The sequence below is a fragment of the Sander lucioperca genome, chromosome 1 (assembly GCF_008315115.2).
Source record: "Sander lucioperca isolate FBNREF2018 chromosome 1, SLUC_FBN_1.2, whole genome shotgun sequence".
Lineage (NCBI taxonomy): Eukaryota > Metazoa > Chordata > Actinopteri > Perciformes > Percidae > Sander > Sander lucioperca.
This window is the reverse complement of record NC_050173.1, coordinates 41,684,116-41,700,629: the sequence shown is the minus strand read 5'-3', so window position 1 is coordinate 41,700,629 and position 16,514 is coordinate 41,684,116. Positions and strand designations below refer to the sequence as shown.

The 16,514-nt window shown below is 38.1% G+C and overlaps 2 protein-coding genes and 2 long non-coding RNA genes across 5 annotated transcripts; 1 reads left to right on the top strand and 3 right to left on the bottom strand.

Annotated features, from left to right (window-relative positions):
- Positions 1–913: 913 nt before the first annotated feature.
- On the top strand, positions 914–3,728 carry LOC116062437. The gene is made up of 8 exons (XM_031317106.2): positions 914–996; positions 1,205–1,819; positions 2,250–2,295; positions 2,482–2,573; positions 2,664–2,774; positions 2,929–3,032; positions 3,212–3,384; positions 3,522–3,728. Exons 2-8 carry the CDS (start codon positions 1,401–1,403, stop codon positions 3,726–3,728), a joined length of 1,152 nt encoding a protein of 383 aa, XP_031172966.1. The 5' UTR covers positions 914–996; positions 1,205–1,400.
- A 1,182-nt stretch (positions 3,729–4,910) lies between these two features.
- LOC116062429 lies at positions 4,911–7,208 on the bottom strand. Of its 2 annotated transcripts, none has more exons than XM_035999195.1 (7): positions 7,022–7,208; positions 6,710–6,915; positions 6,428–6,524; positions 6,137–6,299; positions 5,691–6,011; positions 5,492–5,599; positions 4,911–5,377 (listed from the first exon to the last, which is right to left on the bottom strand). In XM_035999195.1, the coding sequence occupies exons 1-5, from the start codon at positions 7,087–7,089 to the stop codon at positions 5,994–5,996; spliced, it is 552 nt and encodes a 183-aa protein (XP_035855088.1). In that variant the 5' UTR covers positions 7,090–7,208; the 3' UTR covers positions 4,911–5,377; positions 5,492–5,599; positions 5,691–5,993. The 2 variants fall into 2 exon arrangements, with proteins under 2 accessions (XP_035855088.1, XP_031172955.1); XM_031317095.2 differs by having other exon boundaries at positions 4,914–5,377; positions 5,691–6,021; positions 7,022–7,204.
- A 526-nt stretch (positions 7,209–7,734) lies between these two features.
- LOC116062430 lies at positions 7,735–8,937 on the bottom strand. Its single transcript, XR_004107967.2, has 3 exons — positions 8,515–8,937; positions 7,908–8,360; positions 7,735–7,749 (listed from the first exon to the last, which is right to left on the bottom strand). It is a non-coding gene; the product is annotated as an uncharacterized LOC116062430 (long non-coding RNA).
- A 611-nt stretch (positions 8,938–9,548) lies between these two features.
- On the bottom strand, positions 9,549–10,758 carry LOC116062521. Its single transcript, XR_004108025.2, has 3 exons — positions 10,303–10,758; positions 9,721–9,764; positions 9,549–9,608 (listed from the first exon to the last, which is right to left on the bottom strand). It is a non-coding gene; the product is annotated as an uncharacterized LOC116062521 (long non-coding RNA).
- Between the last annotated feature and the right edge of the window lie 5,756 nt (positions 10,759–16,514).

The window sequence follows — 16,514 nt, the reverse complement described above, 5'->3', positions numbered from 1 at the left end:
AGATTTGTTGGAAAACCACCAGTGGTCATTGGATCTTATCCAGAGACAAGTCTTGATTACCAACCGGGCAAAACAAGCATCTCCCAGATGGCACACTGCTGCCTGTAATATTTTTATTTCTATGATCATGCTCCCATTGGGCCATCCCCAAAAAAATTGTTACTGCATTTAGTCATTTAAAGGGGAAAAAATTTGTTTACCAGACCTCTGTAGCCCGCTCCTCATCTCTGCTTGATGCTAGCGGCTCGAGGCTACATTAGCCACTACTAGCATAATAAACATGAATCTGTACAGTTGAGTAAATTGAGTTGCATTGTGAGTAATGTAGGTGCCATGTTTTGAAAAAGTAGAAGAATGCTTGGAATGAAAAAGACGATATCTCTGATTCTGCTGCATCGATTTTAATCTTTTTTTTTAACTGTCCATCGTGAGTCTGACAATGTTATAAGAGTGCGATGCTAAATCGGTATGTTATTTTGCGTATTCCTTTTTCCTTTTTCTTCTATGTTTATGTAGATAACACACAACTCGTTCTGCATCTAAACTCTAATTTTAGTCGTCATTGAATTTTTAACAGACAGTCTGAAACTGCAGGATGTAGCACACCTAAATCAACAACGCTGATTTGTTAAAAAAAAAAAAGTTATTATTAGGATAAACCCCTTGAGATGTATCATCTAGTTTTCGAGGGGGTCCCAACATATAACACAATCATTACATAAAAACAAAGAAGTGAAAGAAAAAAATAAATAAAATAAAAATAAAAATACAATTAACAGTACGACAACGTACATATAAAAAAAAGAACAACAACACATGCATATGTTCATTAATACATTACAACCACCAAATGGCCAAGATGGCCAATAATAAGTAAATAAGTAAACAGTGGAGTGTGAGATTATATATATATATCCTATTCCAGACAGAATTACAGCAGCAATGGATGACGGTAACGTTAATGACTTTGGGCAGCAGCCTCAGGACAGTTGTGCGGTAAGGTTTTTTTTATATAAGTTACTTTCAGCGTATTGTGGGCATTATACATTGAGTCCTCTGACTCGAACCTTTGTACATACTTATACCATACATACTTTATTTGAAAACCTATGAAAATACTTCACTGAAAATGTTAGCATATGCCGCATATTAAGTTGATTTAAACGTGAGTTTTTCTAATTTATTTTTTTTTCTGTCTCAACAGGACACTCTCAGAAGGCAGGTCTTGTTGAGGCTGCTTTCCAAATTTGAAATGGGACTCGCCAGACAGCCCATAGACCTTGATTATTTTCAATGTACCTGCAGAGATACTGCAGGCCCTGGATGAGTTTTTTAAAGCAGTAAAGGAGCGCCTGGAGTTGACCGATGTACATATTACACCAAACACAGTACCTGGAGCGATGGGGCGTCCCATGCTTGATGTTGACAGGGACAGCATTGAGGAGCTCCTGGAATTGGACCTGCCTGTGCCCTGCATCTCAAAGATGCTGGGTGTGTCGAGGAGAACCTTATTTAGGAGGTTGAAGGAATTTGAACTTTCAGCTAGGAGATACAGTGTTATAGATGATGATGACTTGGACAATGTTGTGCAACAGATCAAAGATGAAATGCCAACTGCAGGCTACCGCATGGTCAAGGGGAGGCTACGATCTATTGGGATCAATGTCCAGCGGAGGAGAGTGGCTGCATCATTACACCGTGTGGACTCTGTGGGCATCCTCTCAAGACTTGCTGGGTTAGGCTGCATCATACGCAGGACCTATTCTGTCAGAGGACCACTTTCTCTGTGGCATGTGGACACAAACCACAAATTAATCAGGTTAGTGATTATAAATAGACCTCTGAAGTTCGCCTACAAAAAGGAACCAAAGCTGCCATATTTGCCCATATAAGGATATCTGAGTGTTAATTGAAGCTAACTACCTATGGCAAGTTGCATTGCAAGTTCCTTCTGGGGTAGCAAAAATCTAAGTTTGCCGTCTTAATGTACCGAAGATCACATTACCCACTCAAAGGCAGAGGACAAAAGTGTGTTGAGCAAAACGTCTGCATTTTAGACTTCGTCGTCCCCGCGAGAGTTTAACAGCTGCGATAATTCAAATTCCCCATGTTGTTTTCCCATAGGAAAAATCACAAGATACCGGATCTCAAAGAACTAAAGAGGTCTATAGTGATAAACATCAATAGGCTGTACATTTTAGTTTTACTGTAATTACATTGTGTTAATTGAACTCATGTTTGCTCCAAAGGTACAACATTGTACTGTTTGGTGCAGTGGACGGGTACTCCAGGAAGGTTAGTTATTATTTGGTTTGATTGCATTTACATTGGTTCAATTTCAATTCTGGTAATGCATCAGACTAGACTTGAAACTTGAGGAGCCCCTTTCCATAACTTGTCATGCACAGCACACCATAATGTGAACTAGCTAGTGACACTTGTTTATTTAAAAGGACTGTTTGTTGTAATTTCATAATACAGGTGATGTGCCTGAGTGCCGCCACCAACAACCTGGCATCCACTGCATTTTCTGCCTTCAAGAAGGCTACTGAGCGGCATGGCATTCCCTCAAGGTAAACATTTTGCAATATGTTTTTACACATTGCTACACAATGTATTATGATAGTCACTTTACATTACATTGTGTTTTGTTTGTGCATTAGAGTCAGAGGTGATCAAGGCGTTGAGAATGTTGACATTGCCAGATTCATGTTCAGCGTTCGGGGAACTGACAGGGGAAGCTTCATGTCAGGGAAAAGTGTTCATAATCAAAGGTTCGTCATGTTTTCACAGGCATTTGAAGGCTATTTTGTCATTACTCAAACTGTCATCGCATTTGTGTTAAAGAAAAAGAAACCAATACATACCCTGTGTTGGGTGACATTACTTTGAAAATTGATTCAGATTAAAACTATTCTGCATTATAAGGATTGAACGTCTGTGGCGGGATGTCAGGACCTGTGTCACCTCAAAGTATTACAACACGCTTCGGAGTCTGGAGTGGGATCAGCTACTTGACGTTTCCTCCACAGGTTAGAACTCAAATCACTATAACTGAAGGCTATTGAGAATGGGGGAAATTAACCTTTCAATATAAATTTAGCATGATTTTAATATGACTAAAAGTCATATTAAATAGCAATAAATCAGTACGCATTAGGTTAGTCTATTCTTTGCTGAACTCTTACCCATACCTCTTTACACTTGACAGAAGACCTTTTCTGCGTCCACATGGTATTCCTCCCAAAATTGGAGATGGACCTTGAACATTTTGTGGAAGGTTGGAACCACCATCCAATCCGGACAGAAAATAACAGGACTCCCGAGCAGTTATGGCAGTTGGGTTTGATGAACACCGATATTGAACAGCCTGAAAATATTGAGGTATGTTCTCCTAATACCATCCTACTGAACTCTTGCTTTGCATCCCGGTGACAATTTAACCTACCGACGCAAACTGCATAAAGTTGAATCTAAATGATTGTGTAATTCATTAATCTTTGGATATTGTTCTGTGCTAGGACATTGAGGAGCCAGACATTGACTGGGACATTGCCACAGACCACGATGGTGAGATGGAAGGGGCGATTGTGGTTCCTGAAATTGAGTGTCCTTTGAGTGAGGAACAAAGGGAAGGTGTTCAGTCACTCATTCAAGACAATGACCCAGTTACACCTGCAAGGGAACTGTACTTGCTATGCTGTGAATATTTGTTTGGCACAGGTTAATACTTAAAGATCCCATATTATGCTCATTTTCAGGTTCATAATTGTATTTAAGGTTGTACTAGAATAGGTTTACATGGTTTAATTTTCCAAAAAAAAACATTTTTGTTGTACTGCACAGCTCTCACTGCTGCAGCTCCTCTTTTCACCTTGTGTTCAGGTTTAGCTAGAGAATGAGGCATCTTTTCTTCTGTACTATCTTTGATTCCACTTGCACATGTGCAGTAGCTCAGATTGTAGATCATGTCAGCTAGCTCCACAGACAGTAAAAGAAAGGCTGTTTCTCCAACTTTGGTCAGTTACAAGGCAGGATTAGCCAGGAGATTTCTTCTAAATGTGTGTGTGTGTGTGTGTGTCCGTCCGTGTGTGTGTGTCCGTCCGTGTGTGTGTGTGTCCATTGAGAACGAGGTAGGTTGTGGTTAACCAGCTTGTTTCGGGTAGTTACGTAAAAAGCTGTGCCGATTTTGACCAGCTCACCCAGAGACTGAAGGCAGGACACATTCAGAAACCGTATCTCACTCTAAACAGCATGGATACATTTTTTTTTTCAAAGTTTGTATATTTGTGGAAGCACCAGAGACACAACATAACACCCCAAATCCCAGAAAGTGATTTTGTAATAATTTAAAAGGTTTGTAAATAAAGACAATCATGGATACATCAAAGTTGGTTATTTGTGGATTGTGACATTGTTATACTAAGCTTGATAATATTATTACAATCATTATTATAGTTAACCCTCAGAACTCCAGCAGCACGCCTTTAAAAAAACCTGAGTTTTGCTTTAAGACAATTAAGGGCGGAAAAAAAGATTTTTTTTGCGTATATAAATGGTTAAAATGAAATGACAATACTTTTAATATTGCATAGGTTGTCCTGAAAAAAGGACACAAGAGTCAGTATTGCACTCTCCTGAGACCTATTAAGTCATTAAAACATAATGCAAAAACCTGCAAAAAATGGCTGGAGTTCAAAGGGTTAAGCATAACTTGAATATAACATTAGAATAATGACCCAGAACCATTTACACTCACCATGAGGACGTTATTGTATTTCAGTCAGCATTCTTCTGACAAGTAGCATCACATCATTCAAATATTGAAAATAACAAACTGGCATGGAAATATTTATTTCCAACAGAATGCAAACACATTGTGACAGAACTGATGGCAGAAAACATTCAACGGGACAATTACTGGGCACTGAGTCAAAAGCTCTGACTGGACAGACAATGCCAATACAAGATGTTCAATTTGATGACAAATTTCAATTAATACTACTAAAACATGTCTTTAATCTGGACTTCAATAACATTCAACAGTTATTCAGCTGCGGCCAAAGTCATAGCCATATGTTATAGCTTGAGCAATAACCCTTCTGAACTCCTCGTGTGGTGAGATGGGCTACAGGAAACGTTACTGAGCACGAGCAGGCATTCACAATTGGATAACAGATGCTATGGGTCCCAAAACGCACCTGACAATCATGATCAAATTCTATTGTAATACTGAAACCCTCCCAGTCTGCGTGACTGAGGGGTATGTGTGCTTGCCCTGTCAGCCACTGACAGAACTTGCCCACATTAATTAGCACTGCCTTGTCACCTTCACCCTCGGCAACGCTTTCAGGCAAGACCGTGTTGATTCCTTCTTCTGAGAAAACAGATGGAAATGAAGTATAAATTGAGTGGTATAATTGAGTAAACAAAATTGCCCACATAAGTTATTACCTACTCTGTTATACGTTAACAATTACTACAAATTTACCTTCGTCCTCCATGTCCTGTATGAAGTCCTGCAGAAAATTTACTACTCTGCACTCTCTCTGACGCCTCATTGTACCCTTCTCACTGAAGACAGGTGATAGTGATCCACCTTAATTTCACCAAAAAGAACAAACACAATTGCTTAATGTAGAATTCTTGGACAATATTCAGTGTAGAATTCTTCAATATGTATTGCTTACCTTGCTAAACGATCCAAGGACAAAGAGCTGTCTGCAGATGTCCTTTTCTTTCTGGACCAAGCTGAGGAGGCCATACAGCTTCATACCGGAGCAGATTTGCTGGAGCATAGGAAGTAACCTCACTGTTGAGTATAGGACAATAGATCTGTAAAATAAAAGAGGTTCAAAAACAAGTCCAATTATATTCTGAAGTTTGACCTTACATTAAACTTTAGGAAATATCCTAAAGCAAAATGTCTTCCTTTTTTTCAACGGATACTGGTCCTGTATATCCACATGACAAAATCCTGTCTGTGCACTCCATCAGGGATGTGTTGTCAGCTGCCCGAATCTTAGAGGAAAAAAAAAATGAAATTAAGCATCCTAATGGTCAGAAAAGTGTGCAATTAATAATAATGACAACACTTCAACGATTTACACCACCCAAACATAAAAGACATGCTTACCTCTTGTATTAAATCAATGAGTTCTGGATCTGTAACAGCCGTCTCAGTGATCGCTTCCTGGTCCAGTTCTCCAGTGGACATGTAGTTGTAACACCAGTCCATGAAGAAATTTGGTGGTGGTCCACCTTGAGCAATGCTCACTGCCAATATCTCTCCAACAGTCCTACATTCCATCCAGAAAACAAATAATAAAATAAGTATTCATGCACAATCAATGTGAGCACCTTTGTGCATGTGAACACACACATATATATATACACACACACACATATACACACACACATCTCCTACTTGAAGTGGTGTTTGTCCATGTCGGTCATTGAATACTTGGGGGTTTTGCCATTGTCCCCTCCCACGAAGAATCTGCTCTGTATACCTGCCACCATTTCTTTTTCAAATACAAAATTACAGACATGTAATCTACCATCTGAAGACATGACCAATTTGAACAGCACTTATGTAACTCAATACACATTAAGTTAATAGAACACAATGTATTTTCTTAATTCTTAAGGAATGAATTATTTAATGGAAAGAATGGAGAGAAAAAAAATTAAAAAGTAAAAAAATTACCAGTTAAAAACTCCTTCCTCAGAGCCCCGTTGTCAATCCCGGTCTCTCCGAGGAATGTTACCCTGAGAGGGTTTTTGGGGGACGCTTTCTTCTGGCGCTGCCACTGCTTCATCCCCCTTTCGAGCATGTCCTCCCTCGTCACACAGATGCTGAATATAGCTGTGTTGTCCACCCTTTCATGGAGTACTCTGATGACATCAGAAATGCTGAAAATGTTGGAAAAAGAGAGAAACGAAACACTGATCAGTCCAGATAATTCTAATTCATGTGAACTTTATCATATCTTCAGAGGGAATATTTATTTGTATGTACCTTTCAGTCGGATGTGTCTGGCTCTTCTCAGTTTCATTACAAACTCTGTGTAAACATATGCAACACATTGTGGTTATACTAAAGGCAAAGACTTAGTCAACTGCATAGCAAGATAAAAGAACTGTGCAATACAGAAATTGTACTTCAGAAAATGTCCAGGCAAATTGAGAAATACCTTTCACCACATATGCTTGCGTGGATTTCCACGTCAGAGGAAATCCACTCCTGACATATTGGACAGGTTGTCTGATATAAACAAAATATGGTTAACATTGCTTCTCATAACTGCTAACGAAACACAATGTAACAATTTAAAATTAAGTAAAATAGACCGACATGACAAACAGCAATTTTGAAGAACAGAATTACTACAGGAAGGGAAATTGCATTCAAGGTTTGTAGAGTTTTGTTCTTACTTTAACATCAGGAACTTGGGAACAGGATGGAAGCTCTGTGGAATCCTGAAAAGAAAGGATACATGTTAGAAACTTAGTGTAGCCCTTAATGTGAATACGCAAGGGGGGGTTGGTGAAGAGGAGATTGTAGTCTGCTCACCATACTCTCCAAATTAGATTGCTGCAGTATAGCCTGTAAAACATCATTGTGTCGTTCACATCATATTTCAGAAATGTAATAATCTGTCTCTCAATAACAGCCATGTATGACCTTGATTGAAGACAAAGATTTTGATAGCTTACCCTTTCATCAACATCATTGTCAGAGTGGATCTATTAAATACATAAACATGAACACAGAGGAATTACATTTTTTTCTTTCAATAATTAACAGTTTTAAAGATAATACCAACTTGTACACTGAATAGAGAAGGCTGAATATGGTTTATATAAGGAATAAGCACTACACCTTTTGAATCAGGATGTCATACCTCATCAACTTCCGGCGTCGTACAGGTCTCCACATGCAGACTTAATAGCTGCAACGGCACATGTTCACTGCACGACACACACCGGGCTTTTGGCATTGCCTCAAACTCCCGTGCAGTGTAAGGCAGAGGAGACATGTCCAGTCGGTGTTGTATAGGCATTACATATAGACAGCCCTTGCCTCCCCAGGACTTGAACAGCCCAGCCCCTGTGTAACCCATCTCATCTGGGGAGACTAAGGTCAACCGCCTCTGACTAGACCCTCCTGTTTGGGAGAAGATATTACCCATGTTGCTCTGGTCATCATTCTCAAGTAGACATTTAAAAGGAATTCATTACATTTTTAAGCTTTGAAAAACGCTATTAAATGCTTTTTTACCCATGGCTTTATGGAGCATCCATGCCCCCTCCAGCTCATTCATTTTGAAGTAGACTTCACAAAGAAGATAAGTTATCTGTGAATTCAAAGCAAGCATTCAAGTAAAACTAGCCAAAAGGTCTTCAAATTAGACTGCAGGATTCATAAAAGATTGATTGTAGAACATGTTTTCTTTTACAACGTATTAGCCTGCTTCCTACAGCAGTGTAAAATAAGGTCACATAGAGTACCTCCTTGTGGCAAGCACCCTCAGGGACCTGAATGGTCCTTCTCCCCATCCCGGCCTGTAAAAGGGCGAGCTCTTCAGACTGTTTGGGGGTTTTATCATGTGGACGGTCCAACAAGAAAAAATGCACAGGGTTTATTTTGCTGGCAGGCCTTTTTTTTGTTGTCCGTACGACACGGGAATTCTGTCTCTCTCTAAAAAGTCCTGGGAAAGACCTGCGAGAAAGTGTGTAGATGAAAGTTAAATCTATTTAAGATCTCCGCTATAAAACTGTGTGAGGAGGTGTGCAGGGCTCTTGCTGAATGTCTGTATTAGTTTTTGTCCCCATTTTTTTCTTTTTTTGGGATGAGCACAAAACAGTTGGAAAAGTGTATTTCGACAGACACATTCATTTCATTTAAACATTTAGAGGGTTTAGGCCAAATACATATATATATCCGGGCTGAAAGGCACCTTTACCCTCGCTGGAGACTGGCCTTGTAATAATTGATATACGTTAGTTGCTTTGTAAAAATATTGTCAGCCAAAATGAATTAATAAATATCCAAACCTGGACATGTTCTGCTGCACAGAAGAACCTGAACCTGCATGTACACTGGCCGTCCCTGGTGGTCCCTGTGGTCTCTGCTCCTCACTACCTGACCTTGGCTGTCCCTGAACTTCAGTTACAATACATTTTACTTAATTAATTCACTGACTTCACATCACTGTTATGCATATCAGTATATGTGCAGTTCAGTGTCAGAAATACATTTTCACAATATTTTCTGGAGAATGTGGTCGTTTTTTTCACATGGGGGACTTGGGACATTAAACTGCACGTACACTGTGTATGTATGTATGTATGTATGTATGTATGTATGTGTATATATATATATATATATATATATATATATATATCATAATGAATAGATGTGCTGTATGACAGCGCATGATTTACAAGAATAGCTAATATGCTACACAATGCAAATATGTTGCCCGACTAAACATCTAAGTTCCCTGATGCCTTGACCACACGTAGCCAGGTTATGTTAACTTACCGCCCAAGGTGGTCATTAACATGGCCACTATATTGTTGGCCATCTTGTGTAAATTGTCCTGGAGGATTAGGGAGAAATTAGAACATCTCATTAGAAACAAACAACGCCACAAACTAACGATTAAAACAAATGAAAAACTACATTTTGAACATTGAGAATAAGGTTCTCACCTCATTTTGGTCCCCCATTTTCTGACGTTACCTTCAAGTTGTGGCTAACATTAACAAAAAGTAATGTAACGTTAATACTTACAATATACGTACAAAGTCTAGCAATGTTGCTTTATTCTGTGGCGTAGCTAGACTATTCACGCTAGCCTAACAATGCTGCAGTTTAAAACTTAGCTAATATAACGTTAACGTTAGGTTAACTTAGCTACTAGCCAGCAGACATAGGGAGCTAGCTAGTTAACGTTACTTAAACACTGATGTTAACGTTTGACTGCCTGCTAACGTTAGCTAACTAAAGTTAATATTACGTTAAGCTAAAAAATAAGTAACGTTGCCGTCACCTACATTAACATATTTTAGAAATATAGCTATACTTTGATACGAATTAAGATGCAGTTTACTTTATAACATAACGACGGTAACGTTAATGGTAGCTAGCTAGCTAGCTAGCTAGCGCATGCTAAAAACATAACGTCGTTGTCACCTGCACTAACATATCTCCTAAATATAGCTACACTTTGATACGAATTGTGTTTTTTCCGCAGATATGACCAGCTTTAGCTTTAGCCAACAGCGACTTACCTCATAAACCGTCTTGTCTTGGTCAAGGTCTCTTCTTCCCTGGCTTTCTATGGTCAAGAGTCAAGACCAAGACCAAGGCCCATCCCTTCCTGGGCTTCCGTGTGGGAAATGACCAATCACAAGAGGGTCAGCGTTTGTTCCCTCCCACAACCTGTCAAAATTGGAGGTCGACTAACGCGAGCGAGCAAAACACCATTCCGAGCGAGCAGAACAAAAGCACAGGAGCAGAACTCACTTTCGAGAGCGCGTATGCCCCCCAGTGGTTGTTATGTGCACTCGCAGCTGTTTGTTCCTCTCTCGCTGCTGTTTTTTCCTCTCTCGCTGCTGTTTTTTCCTCTCTCGCTGCTGTTTTTTCCTCTCTCGCTGCTGTGTCTGCGCGTGTGAATTAATATTATTTGCTCGTGAAGATGTTTCACTGAGCTCTCGAGATTTGGCACTAATATAACGCCATATTTGGAAAACCTTTGCAAGATAAGTTCCCTTTTTATAGTTCGCTTAGTAAAATTCACGGCACTTTTTATTTTCGTGTTGCAGCAGACAAGGTCTTTACTGTATTTACAGCTTTTCCTACATGTCCCTGAAACAGCCATATGTTTTCTTACCAAGGGTTTGAAAAGACAGTGTTTAGATGTTACATAAATTTAATCAGGGACCAGGTCATATTCTAGCACAGAAAACTGCAAACACTGCACATATAGGGGGAGGAACTTAGGGTTAATGGGTGCAGTTTGGCTCATTTTGGCCCATGGGCCTTCTATAAGGTTGAGAGAGAAAAAACCCTGAAATGGTGAATAAAAATACTGATGGCAGTGATAGAAGAGGTACTTAGACCCCTTTGCTTGAGTAAAAGTACCAATACAACTACGGAAAAAGTACTTCATTACAGGTTGAAAAGTCCTGCATTCACATTCTTTCTTAAGTAAAAGCACAAAAGTATTATCAGCGAAATGTACTTAAAGTATCAAAAATGAAATAACTTGTTATGCAGTAAATAAGATGGTCCCTGTGACTGATATATTATTAAAAATTATGTGTTGGGTTGTAAATACTGATGCATGACAGTTTAAACAGCATTTTAATGTTGTGGCTGGTTAAAGTGAAGCTAATTTGAACTACTTTACAACTGTTGGTTATTCTATTTGTAGCAATGCATCATATTTTATTTTATTTTCATTTTTTTAATAAAAATTTGTATCTGCAGACTAACCAGTAACTATAGCTAAAAAGCAGTTTGTAGTGCAGTTAAAAGTACAAAATTTCCCTCTGAAAGTAACATAAAATGAAAGTACCTAGATACAGTACTTGAATAAATGTACTTATTACACCAGTCCCTGATAATGCAGTATTGGTGTTACCACACATTTCCGGCAGTAATACTGCCAAACACATGGGTACAAACATCATGATGATAAAAAAAGATGATGCACTGAAGTTAGAAACATCACGCTTGAAGTACCATAATTACTGCTAAAACATGAAACATATAAACATCTTCATTACATCAAACATAAAAAACAACTTTAAAACCTGGTGAAAATGCTGCTGAACTCCAGTGTTGCTGCAGTGATGTGTACTCCAGGGTGTGTCAGTTCATCTTGACATCAGTGTTGGTGTGGTTACAGGTGCAAACAAGCACACTTCTCACCACACAGACTGTAAGCTGCTGTAAAACAATGCTTTCAGCCTGGTGTTAAGTAACTCTTTCTGAAAACCTCTCAGTACAACTTGAAACATCATCAACATGACCTTTGCTCACTACTCTCCCACAAGTACAAGCGTCTCCAAACTGGACACGCCTTGTCATCACTTCTTTTGCTTGCTTCATTTCTCCTCTGCAGCAAAAGCAAAAGTACATTCAGGCCATGTTTGCTTGCTCTGCATAATGAGATCTGATCACAATGTGGACAGAATGCAGGCCTGCATAAATCATAGATGCAAGTGTAAAAGCGTGATTGGATTGTTCATTAGTCAAATCCAGATTTATCGCACTGCATGATGCAAATCAGGTTTTAAGATTATGAGGATAATCTGATGTCAAATATAATGATATTCCCAAATTGACTTCTGAAATTCAGAAAAAGAATCTAAGGGCTTTTCTGTAAATATGACCAAAAACTGCTACGGCTAAACTGGTTACAACTGACTATAAATTGAAGTCTTTTCGAATGTGCTGTAAAATAGACACCATTTTAAACATGACTCCATTTTATCTCTGCTGGTAATTTTTGTCACAGGGCTGAAGTTTGTCACTCACATTTTGTCTGTACAGTGTTTCTGTGTGTGTAGGTCCCCTCTGTTACACAGCACAGTATTATGTTGCCTTGTGTTGAGGGTGTAAATCCTGTTGCAATTTAACATCAACACAATTATAAAATCTCTTTAATCCAAGTATTAGTTTTCAAATTTAATTCTTCACTTCTTCAAACTTCCATTTGACTTTCTCCTGCTCCTTTTCGTCTGGTTCACAGCTTTACATTTTACTTTTGCATGCACTCAGTATCTGGATCACTTTTTGGCAGCAGTAGAAAGTAACTAAACATTTACTCAAGTGCTGTACTTTGAATTTGATGCTACTTTATACTTCTACTCCTATAGTTTTCAGATTAATATTTTACATTCAAAAACATATGATGTGTTTATAAAATACAAAGCATTGTTCCCGACCTTTTTGCCTCAGAAAACATGAGTCAGTGACTAGTTGTGGCCCCTTTTCATGTCTCAGATGTCTATGAGTAGTTAGCAGTTTCACCAAAGACACATTTCCTCTTTTAAAACCTCTGATTGTGTATAATAACTTTTGCTTTCTCTTAGAGTTGCAAAGATTAATCAATGATTAGTCGAAAACTACCTGTTTCTATTGTATGTCATGGTAATATTAGAATAAACAAATCATTCAGTGGTGCAGAGATTACCTGGGACGCGTCTGGTAGTTTCTGGGTAATATCCATAAATCAGTGCTGCAAATTGCAAAACTACCTGTTTCCATTTTATTTCATGGTAATATTAGATTGAATCTCTGGATGATTTATTTAATCTAATATTACCATGAAATAAAATAGAAACAGGTAGTTTTGCATTTTGCAGCACAAAGCCACGGTTATTACACAGAAACTACCAGAAGTGTTTCCAGGTGAGAAGTCACAAGATTGAACATATCATTTGTACAGTATTACCTTGAAACAAAAGGGAAATGTTAGAAACATAAGGGTTGGATGAATTTCAGCATTATAATATGGTAATTACCAATTATAAATTCCCAGAGGTTTTATCTAATTTGGAAGGTATTACGCTGCTAGTAGTCTGTGTATACTGTGAAAACATCAACATATATTACCCCTTTATTATCATGTTATTACACTAATAATATCACCATATTACCATTACCCAAATATAGGCTGCATATGGTTTATTATCAAACCATTACCTAGTTATTATGTTGGTAATTACATTTCATTACATCTGTTACCTCCTGTTACCCCAGTATTACATCTTATTACTGTGCTGTATTACCCAGTTATTACTTTGGTAATTACATATTACATATATATTACCTCTTTATTATCACACTGTTACCCCACTATTACAATCTTATTACCATGCTGTAATGTAAAGTGCTACCAAAAAGGAAACATTCTCTGATTGCAGCTCTGAAGTTTCTTCATTCCTCTATGAAAGTAAACTGAATATCTTTGAGTTGTGGACAAAACAAAACATTTAAGGATGTCATCTTGGGCTTTGGAAAACACCGATCAATTTTTAAAATCAATTTTCTGACATTTTGTTGCATTAGTTGCAGCCCTTACTCTTATTTCCTCACCTATTATTCATCTCACAATCTCTTAGATTTAGCTTGCAACCCTTTGGAGTTACCAAGGGGATACCACTAGGATGGGAATCACTGGCCTAAACCATCTATCTGTATTAGAACTAGCTCCACTTTGACCAGCTACAACAAAACAATACTACTTACACAGTGTTTCATCAGTAATACAAATCTTAAAATGTCATATATAAATATATAGTCACACGAGACATTTTACAGCAGAACAAGTACTTTTACTTTTGATGCATGTATTTTGCTGATAATATCTATGTACTTTAACTTAAATAGGATTGAATGTAGACATTTTTTTGCTTTATACTGGTCTACTTTTTTCACTACAATGTGCATCATTTTAGATATAATGTTATATGATATTTATTTTTATATTTTCTGGTGTATCTGTTGATTTTAGAGACTTGCTGTATTTACACTTTTTTGTGAATGTGGCCTAATGCCTCAATACAGTATGTCTGGTTTGGATGGCATCTTGGGTGCATTTACTTGTGGTTTTTAGGGGTTTATACTCTTTACAGTCTATGCTCTAGCCAAACACACTCCACTCACTAGCGACACGTGATTATGCCAAATGTTAAAGGGATCTATGATATTGCATTATATTAGCCTGAAAATTTTGTTGTCTTTATGTAATTGAAGGAAATGCAATTGCATTTAGCTATTTACTTGCTGTAAGCATTGACAGAGTGAGATTAAGAGACCACTGTGAAAGAGCTGAGTACGTAAATAGTCACAGATGACTATTTACGTTCGTCTATTCATTTATAGACAACACTTGTCCAGTTAAACTGCAAGTCTTACTACTTCCACAAATTATTTTGAAAATCTGATTTCAGTAAAATCATGTTGCCAGAAGATAAAACAGCGTTGAAATATCAAAATCAAAGTTTGTCAAAGTTTTCTTGAAGCTCTGAGTTTTTCATTCTGCCAATGATGTCATTCCTACTCATTAGACCTGCTTCAAATCTGGACCATGTCTCTTTATGTCAAAGAAGTGTTTCATGTTTTCCATCCTGCTGAGTCAGATTTCATTCAACATCCTTAGGGAAACAATGCGGCGCTAAGGAGCACTTCAAAAGGGTACAACAAACAATTGTAGTGTTTACAAAAAAATCAGTTTTTAATCAGTGGTGATCCACTTTTTGGTCTGCATCCTCCGGGAAAAATCTTTGACTACATTAGGAGGTGTTGTGATGTTCAGGATTAAAATGTTTCTGCAATCATAGGGATGTCCAAAAGTAATTAACTATGCAAGATTAATAATCTTAATTACTAAACAGCATGCAAAATAATTAGAATAAATATATAATCAGTTAAAAATTCTGGACTGATGCCTTTGGCAGGATGCATTGATTTGAGTGTAGCCAAAACTGTCCACCAATAAAAGTAGAGGGGGCCTGGAAGCAGCATGGTGGTATGTCCTACTTGGAGTGCTGTTTGAGTTTCTAGCTTCTGATATTAGAGCGATGTTTGGACTCTGACCTCTGCGAGCCAGACACAAAAGCTTTCACTCAAAGTGCCATGACTACTGCATTCTGAATGCACCAGCAGAGTACTCCATCAGGACTGACTCAGCAAGGACCTCCATTTGTTTTCAAAGTATCACTCTGTGCATAAATGACTAGAGCTGAAAACAGCCGTGAGGCCTGCTGAAAGCATTCAAGAGCACTGAAACACGTCAGCTGCAAGATAGAAACAGAAAGCTGAATGTACATTAGAAAATCATCTGAACACTCCTCTGTTACTGTGTAAGTCATGGGGTGACAGTAGCTCAGTCTGTAGGGAGTTGGGTTGGGAACCGGAGGGTTCCTGGTTCAAGTTCCACGTACGGCACTGCCAAGGTGCTCTTGAGCAAGGCCCTAAACCCCTCGGGGTGCCTGTTCAGCAGTCGCATCTCTCCATTAGTGCATGCATAGGACTTGAGCATGTGTGTGTGTTTCAGGCATGTGTGTAGTGTGTAATAACAACAGAGTGTAAATTGTAATTTCCCCATTGGGGATCAATTAAGAGTATAAATTATTATTAAGTCTCCATTTATGCATAACATGTGTCCTGGTAAGTTTTTTTTTCTAATACATAAAATAGTCACCAATACACCTTTCTATATATTATATTGTGACTGGCTGAAGTTTTGTAGTCAGCCAAAATGGATGGTAGAATCCGATTAAAATGTTTTGAAAGGCTCTTTGTGGAAAACAAATACAAATGTTTAATGTGCCAGTTAAACTATGCATTAAGTCATCTCTCAAGAATTATTGTGATTCATCAATTCATCATCTGAAGGGCTCTCTTCGGTATTCAAACAGAATATGTTTGTTTAAAAAAATACATGCTGCAGCTACCAGTGAAAATATAAAATAAAGGCTCATGGTTT

Excerpts from the sequence above, each read along its gene's own strand:
- LOC116062429 (XM_031317095.2), bottom strand. The coding sequence starts at position 7,089 with ATGTGTTGCATATGTTTACACAGAGTTTGTAATGAAACTGAGAAGAGC. Across the intron at positions 6,916-7,021 it reads CAGACACATCCGACTGAAAG|CATTTCTGATGTCATCAGAG; the intron begins GTACATACAAAT and ends CAACATTTTCAG. Across the intron at positions 6,525-6,709 it reads GAGGAAGGAGTTTTTAACTG|AAATGGTGGCAGGTATACAG; the intron begins GTAATTTTTTTA and ends TATTTGAAAAAG.
- LOC116062437 (XM_031317106.2), top strand. The coding sequence starts at position 1,401 with ATGGGGCGTCCCATGCTTGATGTTGACAGGGACAGCATTGAGGAGCTC. Across the intron at positions 2,775-2,928 it reads AAAAGTGTTCATAATCAAAG|GATTGAACGTCTGTGGCGGG; the intron begins GTTCGTCATGTT and ends CTGCATTATAAG. Across the intron at positions 3,385-3,521 it reads AACAGCCTGAAAATATTGAG|GACATTGAGGAGCCAGACAT; the intron begins GTATGTTCTCCT and ends GTTCTGTGCTAG.